The 21,031-nt window shown below is 41.7% G+C and overlaps 1 protein-coding gene across 1 annotated transcript in view; it reads right to left on the bottom strand.

Annotated features, from left to right (window-relative positions):
- LOC143770173 (uncharacterized) overlaps nt 1-17,630 on the bottom strand; it is a 33,634-nt gene extending 16,004 nt beyond the window's left edge. Inside the window, exons 1-2 of the mRNA XM_077259519.1 lie at nt 17,520-17,630; nt 7,555-10,282 (exon numbers count right to left, since the gene is read on the bottom strand). Of these exons, the coding sequence (XP_077115634.1) occupies nt 7,555-10,238 (2,684 nt within the window). The 5' untranslated portion in view covers nt 10,239-10,282; nt 17,520-17,630. The remainder of the gene's footprint in view (nt 1-7,554; nt 10,283-17,519) is intronic.
- Between the last annotated feature and the right edge of the window lie 3,401 nt (nt 17,631-21,031).

Raw genomic sequence — 21,031 nt, 5'->3', positions numbered from 1 at the left:
AAACAGGTTCGCGAAGACACATGCCACCGGGGTACCCATCGCGGTGCCAATCTTTTGGCCGTACCATTTATCCAGGAACTGAAACACATTATGCGAGAGAATAACATCTAGACCGTCCAACACAAATGAAATGAAGTCTTGATCTTTATCTGTACTTAACAAAATACGGTGGATTACCTCCAACCCCTTTTGCTGTGGAATTCTTGTATAAAGATTAAAGGGAACCTGTCACCTCGTTTTTTCGGTATGAGATAAAAATACTGTTAAATAGGGCCTGAGCTGTGCATTACAATAGTGTAGTTTGTGGACCCCGATTCCCCACCTATGCTGCCGAAATACATTACCAAAGTAGTCGTTTTCGCCTGTCAATCAGGCTGGTCAGGTCAGATGGGCGTGGTGTCTTCCCCCAGATCTTGCGTAGTTTTCCGTTGGTGGCGTAGTGGTGTGCGCATGTCCAAGGTCCCGAATCCTGCACAGGGGTGTGAAAATAGCAGCGATGTCCGTTATTCCATTGGTGGTCGGTGGGCACGGCCATCTTGCTTTGGCCACGCGTGCGCAGAAGCGGCGCTCTGCTGGCCGCGGCTTCAGGAAAATGGCCGCGGGCATCCGCGCGTGCGCAGATGGCTATCGCGGCGGCCATTTTCGTGAAGCCGAGATGCGAACTCTGCATCACGAAAATGGCCGCCGCGATAGCCATCTGCGCACACGCGGATGCCCGCGGCCATTTTCCTGAAGCCGCGGCCAGCAGAGCGCCGCTTCTGCGCACGCGCGGCCAAAGCAAGATGGCCGCGCCCACCGACCACCAATGGAATAACGGACATCGCTGCTATTTTCACACCCCTGTGCAGGATTCGGGACCTTGGACATGCGCACACCACTACGCCACCAACGGAAAACTACGCAAGATCTGGGGGAAGACACCACGCCCATCTGACCTGACCAGCCTGATTGACAGGCGAAAACGACTACTTTGGTAACGTATTTCGGCAGCATAGGTGGGGAATCGGGGTCCACAAACTACACTATTGTAATGCACAGCTCAGGCCCTATTTAACAGTATTTTTATCTCATACTGAAAAAATGGGGTGACAGGTTCCCTTTAACAATGTGAATTGATGCCAATGCAAAGGTTGGTTGCCATTGGAAGTCTTTCAAAGCTAGAAGGAAGTCCCCCAAATCTTTTACAAAGGAGGGAATCTTTAGTAGTAGAGGTTTTAGTAACCAGTCCAAAAATTGAGACAGGGGTTCTGTCACCGAGTTCTTGCCTGAAATTATCGGGCGACCCGGAGGTTTTTCCGCATTTTTATGGACTTTAGGGATGCTGTACCAGTGCGGAAAATTAGGAAATTGTGGCAACAATTTTTCAGCTCTCCCTCTAGTTAATGTACCTTTTTCCACATATTTCCTTAGTAGACTTCTTAGTTTTTCCTTAAAACTGTTGGTTGGATTTCCATGCAGAATTGAATACGTGTCAGCATCATTCAACTGCGAAAGAGCTTCCTCGATATAATAGGATTTGTTTAAAATGACCAAATTACCGCCTTTATCGGCTTTTCTGATTATCACATCATCCCATTTTTGTTTGTCTCTGAGCGCTTTTTCTTCTAAGCCCGGTAGATTTTTATGAGGTTGCCTATATAGCACCGCTTCTATGTCTTTAATGACCAAGTCATGGAAAAGATCTATGGTGTTGCCCGGTGACACCGGAGGCATCCAGCTTGATTTGACCCCTCCCATAAAGGGATCAGTAGACGGCATTTTGCCAGGCCCAGGATGCCCATTACCAGAATCCTCACTGCAGTCACTTAGACCTGCTAATAACGCAGTCATTTCTAGATCCTTTTGATCCATGCCTGGATAAGCCATGAACCCTAAGGTTCCAATTGTAGCCGGACTATCAGTCGTGACAGGTGCTGAGCCACTCTCATTGTTTTTACAGAAATGCTTATAAAAATGCAGTTTTCTAATGCTCTTAAACAGGTCAATTTTAAATTCGCATCAGTCAAACATCTCTGGCAAGCAAAAATTCAACCCCCGTGAAAGAACCTTCACCTGATCTATTGTTAGGATTTTTTTCGACAAATTAATAATTTGTAATGGGTTATCATTTTGACTGGACTCTTGCTGTTCATTTACCGCCTCCATGACACTTGTTTGCGCTTTTTTAGGGCACTTATTTCTACCTCCCCGTCGGATTTGTTTCTTCCTAAAGGGACGGACTGAACAACACTTGCTGAGGTTGCGGCGACTTCCTCACTGAACTCCTCAGCTGCACTAGAATCGGAATCCGTAATCCACCCGTCTTTAGGAGTTTTCTGCTTTTTCGCAAATCTCCTGAAACGGTTTCTTGAAAAAGTTTTTTTGGGGTTGTTTTTATTCCACGAAAAAAATTGACCAGTTTCAAAGTCCCGTTTATCTCTAAGAAATTTTTCTTTTTTCTTCTCTTTTGTCTCCATCTGTACCATTACCAATTTTTTCTCCAACTTTTTATCAAAATTTTTATAATTTTCCTCACTGATGCGGGAAGATAATTCATGTTTTGATTTATCCAGTTGTTCACATACACCATTATAATCCTTTTCATGTTGTGTTATTACTAATTGCAGCAAGTTTTGTGAACATTGCAGATGAATCTGTTCCCAAGCTTTTTGAAAACTTGGGTCTTCCTTAAATTGCGAGATTTCTTTATACACTCTAAGACCCCTTGGCACTCAGTTGCATTCCACATAGGATTTCAATGATTTTATAGTCCAATACAGCCGAATTTCTCTTTCGGCCAAAGCATGAATTTTAAATTCCAAAGTCTTAGTGCTGATCAATTCTAATTCATCTTGGTAATTACAGTCCGAAAAAAACTCAACCGCTCCCTCTCTGCCTGCCATTAAGCCACTTGAAACTTCTCCGTCTTTTGCCAGATCCACTTCTCCTTCCATGTTAATTTCCATGGTGGAATTTCAGTACCGCTATTAAATTCGTGCTCAGGTGCGATGAAAATACATCAACTGACAAATCCACATCCAAAAAGAAAAAAGAAAATGACCGGCACTGAACAAGCTGTATACTAATTAAGCTGCTGCATGTGTGATCTATTCCGGCTGGAAGCATAGTTTCCAAAGAGACTGGGGAGGTGCTCTGCTTATACAGTCCGGTAATCATAATAGATTACTACTACAACGCGAAGCCAGATGGATTCTAAAAACAAATGCACAAGGTCCGTGGGGTCTTAATGATAAGCTTGACATGGCAATTTTTATCTAATTTGCTTGTAATATGCAGTCAGGAATTTGAGATTAGTTGTTTTTAATTTGTATATATGGTTTTGTATATTGTGGTGAGTTTAATCCTATAAAAGGAAATGACATCACCAAGACAACTCACATGGACCCGTAGAAGCGCCTTTGCGCGAAATGGCCGTCGTCTCGTCTCTGCACTCTCCCGCTCCCCTGTACACTCCTGCCGATGCCGCGCCACATCTGTAATGGCTTTTTATGCTAAATAAAGGACATAAATGTTGGTGAAGACGTCGGGTGAGTGCCGCATTTTTTTTTTTTTATGTATTGGATTCACGGACTGTATAAGCAGAGCACCTCCCCAGTCTCTTTGGAAATTATGCTCGTCCAGCCGGAATAGATCACACATGCAGCAGCTTAATTAGTATACAGCTTGTTCAGTGCCGGTCATTTTCTTTTTTATTTTAAGATAGAGTTAATGTTTGGGATTAGCCCACAGTGGGAGGGGCTTAGGGAGGGAGCCATATTAGAGGGTGACTCTGAATGAGAGAAGACTGAAAAAGGAGGGATAGCATGATCCTGAGGAAAAGTGACAAATGAGACAGAGTGGGCTTCCTCCGGAGTTGGATCCTGGGAGAGGATGCCTAGTTTGTGATGCAGAAGGTAACGAGCCTCAGCAGGACGGAGAGAAGGGGACTAGTGAAGGGTTCCGAGCTGGAGGTCCAGAGCGCTAGTAGTTGAAGAAATAGGATACGTAACTGCTTAGCAAGTAGAGTAGACTTTTGAATCAGGACTGTAGCACTAAAACTGGGCAGTGGACAAGTATGGAGATACAGTGTGTCTAGAAAGCCCTGGAGTAAACTACACATTAGGAATACTGTGTGAAAATGCTTCATACTACAAAGGAAACGTCCATAAGACTTTCTACCCACTACCTGTGTTGTTTATAACCTTTACCAAGTTACCGTTCACGAAAGAGTTTATTTCTTACTAGATGGTGGCCCGATTCTAACGCATCGGGTATTCTAGAATATGTATGTAGTTTATTTATGAAGTTTTCAGAATAATGCATTTTACACACAGGATTCAGCCATCCGGCCGCGACCAATTAGCGAAGGGTGGTTCAAATTCCGTGCCAATTCGCGGGTGGACTGCGACTGTCGCTGATTGTTCGCGGCCGGCCGGGCATGACCAATCAGTGAAGCCAGGCCCAGCTCCAGGTTTTTGAGGGCCCCGAGCGAAAGAGTCTCAGTGGGCCCCCTTGTTTAACACATACCACGATTCATGTTGCACAGATACAGCAGAGAAATATAGCACAGCCAAGTAGCATATAACACAGCCCACGTAGTATATAACACAACCCACGTAGTATATAGCACAGCCACGTAGTATATTGCCCAGCCACATAGTATATAGCACAGCCCACGTAGTATATAACACAGCCCACGTAGTATATAACACAGCCACGTAGTATATAGCACAGCCACATAGTATATTGCCCAGCCACATAGTATATAGCACAGCCCACGTAGTAAATAGCACAGACATGTAGTATATTGCCCAGCCACATAGTATATTGCCCAGCCACGTAGAATATTGCCCAGCCACGTAGTATATTGCCCAGCCATGTAGTATATTGCCCAGCCACGTAATATATAACACAGCCATGTAGTATATAGCACAGAGACGTAGAATATAATACTGCCCATGCAGTATATAACACAGGCCATGTAGTATATAGCAATGTGGGCACCATATCCCTGTTAAAAAAGAATTAAAATAAAAAATGGTTATATACTCACCCTCCGTTGGCCCCCCGGATCCAGCTGAGGCGTTTACCGATGCTCCTCACGAAGCTCCGGTCCCAAGAGTGCATTGTGGTTTCACGAGATGATGACGTAGCGGTCTTGCGAGACCGCAATGCATGGACCGGTCACCGGAGCGTCACGAGGAGCGGGAAAGGCCTCGGCTGGATCCAGGGGCTGACAGAATTTGAGTACATAATGATTTTATATTTTTTTTTATTATTTTTAACATTAGATCTTTTTACTATTGATGCTGCATAGGCAGCATCAATAGTAAAAAGTTGGTCACACAGGGTTAATAGCAGCGTTAACGGAGTGCGTTACACCGCAGCATAACGCGGTCCGTTAACGCTGCCATTAACCCTGTGTGAGCGCTGACTGGAGGGGAGTATGGAGCAGGCACTGACTGCAGGGGAGTAGGGAGAGGCCATTTCGCCGCCGGACTGTGCCCGTCGCTGATTAGTCGTGGCCGTTTTGCCGTGACCAATCAGTGACTTGGGGTTTCCGTTACAGACAGACAGAAAGACAGACAGAAAGACGGAAGTGACCCTTAGACAATTATATAGTAGATGACTGGTGGTCTCCCTCATTGAACTGTGAAACATCCGGTCCTGGCAAACCAGCAACATCGGTTACTTGCGGCCTGGACCCCCACCTTCATGTAACGTTGAAGACGCGTGCCTCGCCTGGGGCTACTGCCCCGTGCAGCATTACACACTGACACTGCAGTAGCCAGGAGCTCATATCTTCACCAACTTGTCCTCCTCTCTGAAGCCGCTTGCTTGCTACACTTCCAGGTATATCACTGTAACAAACGATGGCCACAAACAGGAGTCAGTGTTGAGAGCTTACCTACACTGTGTGCGCATTGCTGGGCTTCAGCAGTCAGTGTGCACGTGCACGGCCATTTTTTTTATTTCAGACAGCTCTCGTTCTTGCTCGCTATTGCTCGCTCTAACACACTTTAAAAGCTTTTTCTTATGTACTTATTCAAAAGCGCACAGCTTCCCAACCTCCCCCTTTCTTGTTTGCAAGGGGCAACATTTTGCTAATTGTTAGACAGTTTGAGGAATCAGCAGTGTTGCTGCGAATCCCTGAACTGTATGCTGCTATACAAGGCAGCTTTGCCTCTGCAGCATTGTTAGAGTGCAATGGCACTGAAGTTTGCCAGATCTAGCGATCCGACCAGCTTCACAAGATCTATTGAAAAGAACCCCCATGCTAAGGACACTGTCCACCACTGATACACTGCAGCGGTGGTCAGTAACTTAGGCAACTATAACCAAAAAAATTTAAAATCCTTCTGTTTTTGCGAAGCAAATTCCAGTACGTTGTAAAGTTGCTTGTGTTTAACCATTTATAATAATGAGAATGACAATTGAAACATAAAAACAGAAAAAGCCCTTGTTAATCAGTGGTTTCCTGCAAGGGTTCACTAGGCCACACGCGTAAAGGGGTCTAATATTCACGGGAGAGGATCGCAAATAGTTTAACACATTTTGAGCAAAGAATGATTGAAGATTCCAGTATGAGAGAAGGAGTACGTAAAAAAAAATAACTATAGTTATTGCAGGGGGAGCCATTTACACACAGACTATAGTGCCTGAAATGAGGGGGCTTTAGTAAATTTTGCATTAGGACCCAGCAACTTCAACTCACACTTCTGGCTACAGTGGTTTCTATTAGAGATGAGCAAATAAATTCAAATGGAGTCAAACTCTACTAAAATTTTGCAAAAATCCACATCTGGATTGTTTGTAAATTGCTTCTGTGCGGATTGCTAGCCTCAATTTTTCTAAACAATGAACGGCCATCAAAAGGTTGAAAAAGAGAAAAAAATCCATATATTCACCTTACCGATCACCTCCCTGGTCCCTCCGCTCCTCACTGTCACCCGTCCGGTTCTTGCTGCATTTTCTGATCCCTGCCACTTGCATTGAAATTTACCTCTCACACTGAGCTGGGATTTCTGGGTCTAATGAGGCCCAAGACGGTTCTGCCCATCCAAGGTTTCGGCGCACGTCGTCATGTTATGACATCATGACCGTTCATGAGCTTGAACAGAACTCTTCAGGGCATTATCAGAGCCTGAAGTACCAGCCCAGTGTGAGAGGCTCGAGTATTTGAGCGAAAGCGGTGAGGGATCGGAAGATGCAACCCAGACTGGGTGACAGTGAGGAATGAAGGGGCCAGAAAGATGAGCGATAAGGTGAGTATAAGGATTTATCTAATATTACCTTTCATATGCTCTGGAGTTTGGAGAGACACCAAAGCATAATAAGGGACATTAACTGTTCAGAGTCAGAAATTAACTTTTCCATGAACCAAATTTCGAGAAAAAAAACAGGCAAATTCTAATTTTGCCTGATTCGCACATCTCTAGTTTCTATATAAATTACGAGACAGTAGATATTACTAGATCGCTATATATTTGCTTATTACCTTACTTACCAACGTGCCTTCATATAAACTCTATAGATGTAAAGCTTTGCACTATAATTTCATTTAATCACCCTTACCTAAAGTCTGCGATTTCTTCCAAAAACACCACAAGCAATACATCCTCCTTCTCATAAAAGACTCGTGAACAAGCCATTTCTGCTTCTATTTTGCACCATTCACTTTCCAAATAATTTCTGCTGACGATGCACAAAGTTTTACGGCTGTTGTTAATGGCATCTTGGATATTATCAATGTGGTAGGATCCGGGCATGAAATCTCTAGGTTTAAAGCAAAGTTTATACTTGCGTTGTCCTTGGCTTTCCAGATGATGCAGTAATTCATTTATGACCCAGTCTTCGTCATTGGAGCAGTAGGAGATGTAGGCATCGTACGTATAGAGTCTCTTTTTCTTTTGACTCCTCCATGAAAGCCAAGCTTTCAATAAGTGATAGAAGTAAAGCATGGACCACTTCAGTTTTACTGTTAGAAGACTTGTGGTCAAGAAGAGTAACGTGAAAGCAAAAGAGACACTGAAAAATAAAACAGACATGTCCGTCCTACAAAAACTTAGATCCAGGCTGAGGAAATTGAAATCATGGGCGACTTGTCCAAGACAACTGTATGATTGCAAAAATGGTATCTGCACCTGAGTGCTAAATTCAGACCAATTCTGGAACCAGTAATTGTCGCAAGAACATAAGAGAGGATTCATAAACAGGTCCAAATTTCTCAAGTTAGTCAATGGTTTCATGAGCTTTTCACTAATGTTCTTAAGTTTGTTGCCTCGTAGAGAAAGGTTCTCCAGGAAATTAAATGAAGCAAACATGTCTTCAGGAAGATTTGTGATTTCATTGTTGTCCAGGTGAAGAGATCTTACTTTATTACATTTTTTTATTAATTCCAAAGTGGAATTAAAATCGGCTCCTTTGGAGGTTTCGGACATATCAAAGTCTGTCAAATTGGACAAAAATAAAAAAGATACATCTTCAAAAAAGGAGTTTGAAATGCCTCGGACATCCAGATTTTTAAGGGATTGTAGACCTTGAAAAAGTTCTGAAGAAACTGGATCCTTATACCGTCGTGTTTGGTAGCTCATATCTAAGGATTCGAGAGCCTTAAGCTTCTTAAAAGGACTTTTAGTATCGCCTTTACTTAAACCCAGACAATTTCTACTAATATCTAGACTTAGGAGCTTTTTTAAGGAATTGAAGGTGATATCTGAAAATTTATAAATATTGTTATTAGCTAAGTCTAGTCTCATTAATGATGACAGCTCGCGAAAGCTATTACCCTGAACTGCATGGAGTTTGTTGCCTGACAATAAGAGCGTTTCAAGTTTGTATAGTTGGTAAAAAGACTGCCTCTTAATTATCGATATACTGTTGTCCCGTATATCTAGTAAATTTAGGTTCCGTATATATGTGAAGGTGAAAGGCTCGATTTCTGCTATTTTACAGCTTCCCAGAATAAGGGTTTTGAGATTGAGTAGGCCCTCAAATGATTTGTTGTTGATATTGGTTAAGGAATTTTTGGAGAGGTCCAAGTACTGAAGACCAATTAAAGGACTAAATAATCTGTCATGAAGATAATGAATTTGGTTTCTCTCAAGGATCAAAGTATGAAGATGTATAAGACCAGTCCATGAGCTATTTTGGATGATTTGTATTTTGCACTTGTTAAGATACAGAACTTTGATGTTCTTAAACGTTTGAAGATCACTCTTCAGCAGTACCTTAAGAGGACTTGTTGAAAGCACGAGTGATGTCAGGTTGGTGCACTCTCCAATTTTCCTAATATGGGAATTTGAAACTTTTGAACGCGATATGTACAAACCTCTTAATTGGGGGAAAGATCGGAAAACCTGACATGGAATAGATAATTTATTATCAAGTTTGGGTCTCATGCTGGACCAGTGCAGTTCTGTTAAATGAGGTAGGTGGACTCCCAGAAGAAAGGAAATGTTCAATGGGTTTTCATCAAAGTTGATCTGGGCTAACTTTGGCACATTTACAAAGGCGCTAGCATTTATAGCGCTCATATTATTTTTCATCACCATGAGGTCGGTCAGATTGGGCATGTACAAATAACTAAGGTCTAAGACACCAATTACATTATAGTTCAGGTCTAAAATGTTCAGCGACTGAAGAGCGATCAACTTTGGAGAAGAAGATAAAGCCGTCACATTATTAGAGCTCAGGTTCAGTTTAGAAAGCTCCGCTAAATTATTTACAGCTTCTGCCACATTTGTAAAATTGGTAATATTATTAAAAGACCAATCGAGTTCTTGTAAACGATGAAGAGGGGTTAAACTAAAACTTTGTATTGTACTGATTCTGTTGTACGGGATTTTGAGAATTCTCAGATTTGTAAAATCGCTCATGTCCCAATTATCCAAAGTTTGTAGTTCATTATAACTAAGGTCCAGAAAACAAAGATTTTTTAAATTTTTGAACGCCCCTGACTGGACCTTACTGATTTTATTACTGTTCAGTCGAAGATCTAGTAGTTTGGGCAAATGGAAAAAAGTCTTGTGTTCCACTACGGTTATGCCGTTTTGTGATGCATTCAGCCATTGCGTTTGATTAGGGAGATGTTTTACGGCTTTGATTAAGTTGTGGATTTCTTGTCCTATACAGTTTGCGTATCGTGAGTTCTCGTAGGCCAAGAAACACTTGGCATATCCATAGGCAGATATGGGAGGTGCAATTTGGATTAATATCGATAACAGGATTATTTGTTTGGCGGCGCAATAATAATTCATGTCAGAACATTCTTTAGTCCTCAAATAAAAGAAACAGTCGTAATCTGAAAAAAAAAGAAAGAAAAATTTACACTTTCTCTGCAAATCAGACATACATCATAAGATCATAAGCTTGAAATAAACATGATCTGCCGAAACTTGGAGGGGTTGTCAGGTCACAACAAGATATCGATGACCAATCCTTACGATAGAGGTGATGGCGCCCTCATCCATCAGCTGTTATCAGAAAATGATCAACTGACGGGTTGGGGTCCCGGGTGTCGGACCCCCCACTGATCTCATATTGATAACCTCTCTTGAGGATGGGTCATCAATATCATGTGATTGGATAACTGCTTTAATGGGAATATGTTACATTTGAGAGCCTCATTTTGTAGGAGAAGAGACACTGATTCCAGTGATGTATCACTTACTGTGCTCCTTGCTGTAGTTTTGATAAAATCCCTGTTTTATCTGCAAGAGATCAAGCAGTTCTCTGAATGCTGAGCTCTGTATAACCCCACCACTGATTGGCAGCTTTCTGTGTACACTGTGCATAGGTAGAAAGCTGACAATCAGTGGAGGGGGCAGGGTTCTACACAGCTCATGAACACTGAAGAGACTACATGGCAGCAGGTTTTTAGTCCTCAAGTGATAATCTCCTGCAGTGATTTTATCAAAACTATAGCAAGCAGCCCAGTAAGTGATACATCACTGGAATCAGGTTATCTGTCTATACATTATGCTGCTCTCAGATTAGATAGCAAATACCTGAGGACATATTCCATTTAGATATAGTTACACCATGTTATATATGCTGTTATGCTTTTTTGGGGATTTACAAGATATATTTTATTTTTCCTTATCTGCAGCACTTATAGAGACACATTTACACACGCTCTGAATGTTTGTTAGTTAGGTAATTAATAGCATGGATATGATGGACATTAATACTATCCTCAGAGCTGGTGTCGAGGAAACTATTCCTTTTGCTTTAGGGCCATCATTACTATGTAGTAATATAGTAGTTCTCCCATGATGCATGCCCTATGTAGCAATGCCCGAGTAGGTTACTACATCTACTGAATCTGTCACTGACCATGATTTTTACTGCATGATTGATGCAGATCAACAATTTATTTATTTTACTCACTTATATAGCGCTATCTTATTCCGCTGCGCTTTACATTATCATCACTGTCCCCATTGGTGCTCACATTGTAATTTCCCTATCAGTATGTCTTTGGAGTGTTGCAGAAAACCAGAGAACCCCAAGAAAACCCACCCAAACACGGGGAGAACATACAAACTCCTTGCAGATGTTGTCCTAGGTTGGATTTGTACCCAGGACCACTGAGCCAGCAGTTCACCCAATTATTTTAATAATAATGAAAGCAGTATGTGTCATTAGAAAATAATCAATTGCTCAAATCAGGTTTTTGCGTTACATGTATTTTTTACATTTAGTTACACTTTTTTCATACAATATTTATTAAAAACAAAATTAGTCATCTTGTAATTTTCATACTGTCCACTGGGGCTTTTGTTTTACACCCATACTTCCTCTCCTTTCAGAAAGAGTTTTCAGCAGGCTCATTACCATCAGAGGCAGGATTGCAATGACAGGTGACACCTCTATACACAGATAACACAGGATCCACCAATCACAATAGCTAATGTCACATCTGACCTTGCTTCTCCCCATTCACAATGAACTTTGCGCATAATTCACAATATAAAAGACAGGGTCAGAGTCTGTTCATTGTGGCTATGTACATGTGTTGTTTCCTGAAGCAACAGGAAGTTAGAGTCTAGAAAACCCTAGTACCCAGTTTGAAAATTTTTAGATTTGTTTTTATACTTTTAATAAAGATTGTGATATGGGAAAAATAAATTGACAATGTTTTTTGTTACATACATTTAGCACAAAAACTTGATTTAAACTATCATTTTCTGAAGATAAGTTCCATTCAACCTGGCCATGCACATACGACAGCCGATGGTCAGGAGCTCATTTGTCAGCTGTCTACCCCAACTCCCCCATACACATAAACGTTCGGATCGGATAAGCATTTACGTGTTTTTGAAGAGAAGGGTGGAGAAAGCCACTTGGAAGTGTATATTTCCTAAAGAACAAAAAATTCAAACTCCTCCGACACCAATGATCAGGGAAGAGTCGTGAGGCCCCTATTCACATTAGTCTCTCTGCCTATCCTCCCAGTATCAGCAAGTTTGGCCAACTTTAGTCTAATGTTTATGGAGACCTTTAGATGATGATAATTCATTGGGGTTCAGTATATGGGCCTTAAGAGCTATACCATCAATTTTCAGACAGAAACTCACAATAAAATGCATGTGGACAACTATGATATGGAACAAATTGCAGAGAAAATTGTCAAAGCCATAGAAATTACTCATCAAAATTACACATCATAAAGTTTCAAGAAAGAGGAAAAATAGTATAGTGGGCGACTGATTTACAAAAGTCATGAGGATTCCAGAGAAACAAATGTAAAAAGCAGAAGTTCATATTTCAGGGTTCTCCAGTAAATAATCCAAGTAAGATATGATATCCTTGGAGGACATGGATGATGGTGGCAGTTAATCAGGAGAGAATGGTGCTCTAAAAAAATGTATACCTTTAAGGGTTAGGGGTTGGATAATTCTGCTCCCTCCTCCTGCGATCCATGTGAAAAAGCTGTGTAACTGTGCTTGACGAGGAGGACCCCATCAGTCAGATTCTTTAATACAGTCATTGATGCAAAATGTTCTTTAAAAGGAAGCTATCCTTAGAAAATAACCTAATGTTTAAGTCAGGTTTTTGTGTTAAATATATTTAAAAGAAAAAAATTGAACAATTTTATATTTATTTTAAAAATAAATAATTCAAACCTTGCGGTGTTTACACTCGCCACTAGAGCTTTATAAATTGTAACTTCTTTTTGTTTCAGGAAACAACACAGGTACATTGCAACAATGGGCATGTACAAAGGTTAGTGGTGAAGAGAGAAGGAGCAGAATCACGTGTAAAATTACGTATTGTAATCTAGGGCTATTGCGTTATCAGCTGTGTATAGAGTTGTTATTTGCCTGTGATGATAAGGAACCTCATGAAAACTGTTCGTTAAAGGACAGGAAGCATGACTCTAAAATAGCTTCTGTGGTCAGTGTAAAAATTGCAAGAGAACTAATTTTGATTTTTTTTTTTAATAAAGATTGCACCATAAAAAAAGGGAAACATTTTTTTTAAAAACAAACAATTCAAAAACTTTTAAACAATGTTCCTTTTATAGCTTCTGTTTAAGGGGTGTTGCTGCCGTTATAGTGTGACCAAACTTTAATGTTTTGTTGTCTGTTGTAGCCACTTAAAGAGGTTTTTAATACCTTGATATTGATTACCTAACCCTAGGTCATCAATATAAGATGGGTAAAGGTCAGACACCAGAAACCCTTCACCAGTCAGCTGGGCATCTCTGTACATTGTTTATTGGCTGCTACCGGGCACAGCAGGTCAGCTCCTACAGGCTCCCTGCACTGCAATACATGCCATCGGCCAATCAGAAGCCAGCAGCTGACATCGACGTGCCCATGACTGAGCGCGCACGGCAGTAATGTCATGTGCCATGGCAGGGATGCCGATGTCAGTTGTTGGTTCCCACGCTGGCTGTAGAAGAGGATACCACCACGCCATGGGTGTGTGGAGAAGATGAGTAGTATAATTTGTTTTAATGTATTACAAAACATAGCACATTATAGCAGGATGGGGCACATATACAGCTGTGGCCAAAAGTATTGACACCCCTGCAATTCTGTCAGATAATACTCAGTTTCTTCCTGAAAATGATTGGAATCACAAATTCTTTGGTATTATTATCTTCATTTAATTTGTCTTAAATGAAAAAACACAAAAAAGAATGAAGCAAAAAGCAAAAAATTGATCATTTCACACAAAACTCCAAAAATGGGCCAGACAAAAGTATTGGCACCCTCAGCCTGATACTTGGTTGCACAACCTTTAGCCAAAATAGCCAACCACTTCCGGTAACCATCAATGAGTTTCTTACAATGCTCTGCTGGAATTTTAGACCATTCTTCTTTGGCAAACTGCTCCAGGTCCCTGATATTTGAAGGGTGCCTTCTCCAAACTGCCATTTTTAGATCTCTCCACAGGTGTTCTATGGGATTCAGGTCTGGACTCATTGCTGGCCACCTTAGAAGTCTCCAGTGCTTTCTCTCAAACCATTTTCTAGTGCTTTTTGAAGTGTGTTTTTGGGTTATTGTCCTGCTGGAAGACCCATGACCTCTGAGGGAGACCCAGCTTTCTCACACTGGGCCCTACATTATGCTGCCAAATTTGTTGGTAGTCTTCAGACTTCATAATGCCATGCACACTGTCAAGCAGTCCAGTGCCAGAGGCAGCAAAGCAACCCCAAAACATCAGGGAACCTCCACCATGTTTGACTGTAGGGACCGTGTTCTTTTCTTTGAATGCCTCTTTTTTTCTCCTATAAACTCTATGTTGATGCCTTTGCCCAAAAAGCTCTACTTTTGTCTGATCTGACCAGAAAACATTCTTCCAAAACGTTGTAGGCTTTTTCAGGTAAGTTTTGGCAAACTCCACCCTGGCTTTTTTATGTCTCGGGGTAAGAAGTGGGGTCTTCCTGGATCTCCTACCATACAGTCCCTTTTCATTCAGACGCCGATGGATAGTATGGGTTGACACTGTTGTACCCTCGGACTGCAGGGCAGCTTGAACTTGTTTGGATTTTAGTCGAGGTTCTTTATCCAACATCCGCACAATCTTGCGTTGAAATCTCTTGTCAATTTTTCTTTTCCGTCCACATCTAGGGAGGTTAGCCACAGTGCCATGGGTTTTAAACTTCTTGATGACACTGCGCACGGTAGACACAGGAACATTCATGTCTTTGGAGATGGACTTGTAGCCTTGAGATTGCTCATGCTTCCTCACAATTTGGTTTCTCAAGTCCTCAGACAGTTCTTTGGTTTTCTTTCTTTTCTCCATGCTCAATGTGGTACACACAAGGACACAGGACAGAGGTTGAGTCAACTTTAATCCATGTCAACTGGCTGCAAGTGTGATTTAGTTATTGCCAACACCTGTTAGGTGCCACAGGTAAGTTACAGGTGCTGTTAATTACATAAATTAGAGAAGCATCTCATGATTTTTCGAACAGTGCCAATACTTTTGTCCACCCCCTTTTTTATGTTTGGTGTGGAATTATATCCAATTTGGCTTTAGGACAATTATTTTTGTGTTTTTTTCATTTAAGACAAATTAAATGAAGATAATAATAACAAATAATTTGTGTTTGCAATCATTTTCAGGAAGAAACTGAGTATTATCTGACAGAATTGCAGGGGTGTCAATACTTTTGGCCACAACTGTATACCTGGATGGTGGGCATATATATGTGAGGATGGGGCCCATTGTAGTAGGATGAGGAACATATATACCTGGATGGAGTCCATTATACCAGGATGGGGGACATTGAGCTGGAGAAAAGATTGTACCTGTTGGATATGTGATCTCCGGTAATGAATGTGTTACATATCACACTCATATCAAGGGCGTCCTACAGTTCCAACTTTGAAGACATGCTTGATTAGGAAGTAATCAAAGTGTGCGGTGAAGGAAAACCCAGATAAATTTAGATTGAAAACAGAGAAGTCGATTTTTTACATAGCCTTCCCCTCCAAACACAATCTATTCTTGACATTCACGTAAAAAACTGCATTAAAAAACTGTCAATTGTGAAATTGTCTTAAAACTGCGTTTTTTCAATTTCACCATTTACTACCTTGTTTTGTTACATATTGTAGGATAGACAACTGTCCTTTAATCTCTAGCCGATATTGAATGTTCTGGTACTTCCATTGTTAGGTGCCTGTGTATAGTGCGAGCTCAGGAGCTGAGCCTGCACATATACAGATGAGATGATACAGACTGGTTTTTGCATCTACCTGTAACAGTAGAAATTGGATCTAAGCTGTTGTGCTCTTATTGCAGCTGTTAACCCCTTAAATTCAACTGTGAGTCTGTGACAGCAGTATTTAAGGCGGTTTGTCTGTGGGACACGCTGCTCCATGCGACCATCGCCCATCTTGCATGCAATTTGATCATAGGTTGCAGTTATAGCCAGGTTTCATAGGAGACCTTCACTTACTGTAGCTATATTCTGCAATACTACAATACAATATTTCATTATATAGATCAGACAATAAGACTATTGCAGGTTAAATACCCAAGGACTAAAAGATAAAGTAATAAAATATATTTTTTTGTAATAAAAAAATAAATAATAGAAAAGTTAAAATCACCCCTCTTTGAAAATAAATAAATAAAATACTTATTTGGTATCACCGTGTCCATAAAAGTCCAAATTTCTTTTCCAAATTCATAATCTTAACCTAAAAATATATTTCTAGGTCATTTTTTTATATTGTACCTGTTCCATGAATCCATAGTCTAAGGGTGCATTTACACTGGCCTTCGTTCGATAGCTGTTTTAATATAATTTACAGTAATTCTGTAATAAAATAATGACCTTTTTTATAACATAACAAGACATAATACTGTGTAATAATAGAACAGCACTGTACATAAGAGCAGAGGAAGCTACATAATAAAGGACTGCCTCATATATAACTAGAGAGAATGGTACGTAATAAGAGAGGCCTTTCCCAGTAACAGTATCCTCCATACTGGGCCCCTTCCTGGGATAATATTTTCCAACCTGGCCTCCTTCTTGGTATAATGTCCTCCACTCTGGTTCCCTTCCTGGTATAATGTGCCCCATCCTGATATAATGTGTCCCATCCTTGGGGTGACACTTTGATGATGAGGGTTTGACCTCCCAGACTCCCATAAATCAGCATTATGAAGCAGGCAAAAGAAAAACAGAAACATCAGTTCACCGAGTATGAAAATATCGCAAAGTAGGATGCGGTGCACGGCAGCCTCAGGCCAGTTCCTGAGCGTATGAAGCATGAAAAAAGAGAAAAAAATGCCAGCAACAGCAAACATAAGTAAATTAAAACATCACATTTATTATAGTACATAAAAATCTAAAGGACAGAATAAAAATACAATATAAAAGATGAGACATCAGGTCTACGCGTTTCGAGATGACTATATCTTAGTCTTGACATGAAATATCCCCTTGGATTTTTATGTACTACTGTATAATAAATGTGATGTTTTAATTTACTTATTTTTGCTGTTGCTGGCATTTCTCCTTTTTTATGCTATGACGCAGCCCCACAGCTCACATATAGACTTACCACAAAGAGCAGATCCTTCTTTTGGCGCTCCTTTTCAGTATTTGGCGAGTAATGTATAAATGGATGTGCTATGTAAAGTACTAAACGTCCTGTGGAAATGGCATTCGTGAGAGTTGCCACCCGAGTTAGTTCTCCTTTTAGGATTACGTAGGAGGTTGGATCTGTGTAAATCCTGTATCATCATCTACTTCCCAAAAACAGAATTAACAATCACAATGTCGCAACAAATGTAAGCAAAATAAGACAACAAAAGTTGATGCCACTCCTCTTCTGCATTTATTTGATGATTTATTACAAACTTATTGTTAACCTATTCTTACTCACAGTGTCATTATTAGTAAACTCCTATGGATTGCCTGAAAGTGGCAGAAAACTTTGCATGTGTCACTGTATATGAAAATTTTGTTGTACGGTTTGATGCGTATTTTAACCATTGCATGGCACAAGATCCACTGCATGGATGCAGATTCCTGTGCATGTTTTCTGCTGCCAGTGGACTAGGTTTTGTAAAACTATACAATCAGTACAGGGAAGGAAGCCGCAGGCAGGCAGGCTATGTTCAGTTTCCTGTTACAGCAGATTATTGCACAGTAACTTTCTGCGTATACTTTATTTGGCATGTGTGTATATGAGTGTATAGCAAACAAATCAAGGACCGCCATTTAGCATATTTAGTGTAGTGTTAGCTTACACTTGACTAGATACTTGATAGATGTCCCATACTCCCCTGATGATTTGGAATAGATGAAATGTGTTGGGAGACACTATTCATGAGAGAGAGCAACCGATGGTACAGTAAATATGCTACTCCACTGAGGTTGGACATCTGAACTCGGCTGCAGGAATCAGTGGGATGGCTCCGGTCTCTTGGCTGAGTATAATATGATTGACATTAACATGTACCCACTATGGGAACCTTTGAACTGTATGCCTAGAGGTCTTAAGGGATATATGAATGTGACAGGTAGGCATAGATTAATTCTATATTCCCAAGTGTGATTATATCTGTTACAGAATTTATTTGAATAAGGTCCAAAACAGAAAAAAGCAAATTCGACACTGCTGCACCACCGTGGTCTCTAAAACAAATCTACAGAGACCATTCACACACAATGTTCACGCCACACACCCCGGGGAATGGGTGCTCAATCCTGTGTGAATATAGAGTCCAATTGCACAGTAAAAAAAAAGGAAGGCACTCACCGTTACCAAAAGTGGAAGTCTTTATTTCACGGATGAAAAAGCATAGGCTCGGGAGCAATAAATCCACAAAAACACGGAGAATAAACGTCCACTTAAACATGATTAGAAAACAGTATCCAAAAGATTTATTAAATTGTAACAATCACATATAGACATAAAAAATACAGAGCATGGGTGTATTGTTAATACAGCCATATGGCAGAAGACACAAAAAGGAGAAAAATGTGGCAATGGACCAAGTTAGGGGAGAGTACACAAATATACCTTTAGGGTGGCAGCATTAGTTCAAGCATAGAAGGACATGTATGACCATGTATAATCCCTGAATTCAACTCATATGACAAGATTACCCTAAGTACATAGTCATATATCCACTCATCTGTATAATTGCTGCTTACCCATTATTGGTCAGGTCTGGTCTCCCCACCTGACTAGGTCCCCCCGTCAGCCCATCTTCATGTCTGATTGATGTGCAGCGCCCCAGAGTTCTGGTCGTTGCAGTACTGTGGCTTCGCCGCTAAGGGGAGCCATGGTACGTTCGATGGCACCGAAGGAGTTCCTCCAATCAGGTATCACAGACACCAATATGTTTCACAGCTGGGCCTCCGGGGGGAGCTAAGGGTGCTATTCATTAGGCCACTCCCCACCATAGTGGGTAAACTGGGGGTCAGGCAGAAAGTTAGAAAGAACGCTGACGGGATTGAACGGAGCAACACCCTGTGGCAGGGGGTGTTGTGAAGGGAGAGACTGTAGGGTCTCTGCCAGGGGTGGGATCCTGGCAGAGGCTTGGCATTGAAAGAACGTAACGGGTCCGCGCAGGCTCCTGGAAGCGGCGGGACTCAAGGAAAGGACTAGAAGCGAGACAGATTGTGCTGAGTGAGAAACGAGATCAAGCAGAAGGAGAATACCAGCAGGGGTTTTGTTGAAAGAGGCAGCACCCTGCTGAGGCGCAATACCGGTGGCCGGAACGCCGAGGGAGTGGATTAGAATACAGCTTCAAGCCATACTCCAAACAGCGGCAGGACAGTCGGTCTCAGGCGGGCTGTCTACCACATATCACCTATGAAGTCTTGGGGGGCAATTGCGGGAGAGGGGCGACTCTAGGGTCCCGGAAGAACTCCAGGCCTACCTGACAAACGGGTGCCATTCCAACCTGAATACAGGGAAGGGGTGGATTACAGAGGAACATCAAATCGAGTTGTGAGGGAACTTAAGAAACAGACACAACCGTTGTGGGGTTACTTTCCGTAAGCACAGCAGGGAAGGACTACAACACATAGCGCTAGAAGGAAGGCACAGATTTCCACCTGAGAGGAGAACTCTGGAGGTGCCATTGGACCGGCCGGACTTGCGTAGCCTGGTGAACCGTGTTCTGGACTGAGGACTCAGAGATCTCCAGTAAAGAGGTAAAGAGACTGCAACCTGGTGTCCTCGTTATTTACCGCGACTTACACCCCACAACTGCACCGCTCCATCGCTACTATTACTACCACCTATTACACCGGACATCCCCCACTGACGGACAGGGCCACGGACCGGGTCTAGCCACCGTGACAACCCCGAGACTGAGAACTAGAGGCCCGGCTCCGGGTACCCCTCGGCCCTGCGGCGGTGTGGGGGCGCGCCGCAGATGTATATAGTGATTCCACATCTATGGTCACTAAAATCATGCCCGCTTCGAGTGACAGTCCATCCACCCTCCTTAGTACATCCGTAGTGTCCCTGACATAGGAGGGCAGTGTCTCCACTAACGGTTTTAGGTAAAAATCAACAAACTTACAAATGTTCTCACATAACCCTCCTATGCCAGAGACAATAGGTCGCCCGGGGGGATTAACAGCATCTTTGTGCACCTGTGGGGTGCCAAGAGGGAGTCGGTTTTTACCGCTCACCCTTACAAGATATACTGGTACTTCATGACTATAGTACTAAAGGCTCGGGAGCAATGTAGAGAGTGCAGACAGCGGCCATTGTCCGCACTCTCTATATTGCTCCCGAGCCTATGCTTTTCACTTTTGGTAATGGTGAGTGCCTTCCTTTTTTTCTTTTACTGTGCAATTTATTTGAATAAGACTGATGCGAAAATCAAGTCCTCATCCTTTTATCCTTTGTTGCTAGTTTAGCTTTAGCAGCGGAAATACCACCATTGTTTATACCTATAATAGGTTGGATCGAGGTTAGTGGAGAACTCTAGGAGGATAATAAAGGGTTTCTACTGTACTACCCTCTCACGGAGAAGCATAACCTATCTACTGCATGTGGAATTTGTGTACATACATTAATCACTTTGTATAAAAAAAGAAGTATTG

The sequence above is a fragment of the Ranitomeya variabilis genome, chromosome 4 (genome assembly GCF_051348905.1).
Source record: "Ranitomeya variabilis isolate aRanVar5 chromosome 4, aRanVar5.hap1, whole genome shotgun sequence".
NCBI classification, from domain to species: domain Eukaryota; kingdom Metazoa; phylum Chordata; class Amphibia; order Anura; family Dendrobatidae; genus Ranitomeya; species Ranitomeya variabilis.
Note: the sequence above shows the minus strand (reverse complement) of the source record. Positions and strands in the feature narration are given on the sequence as shown.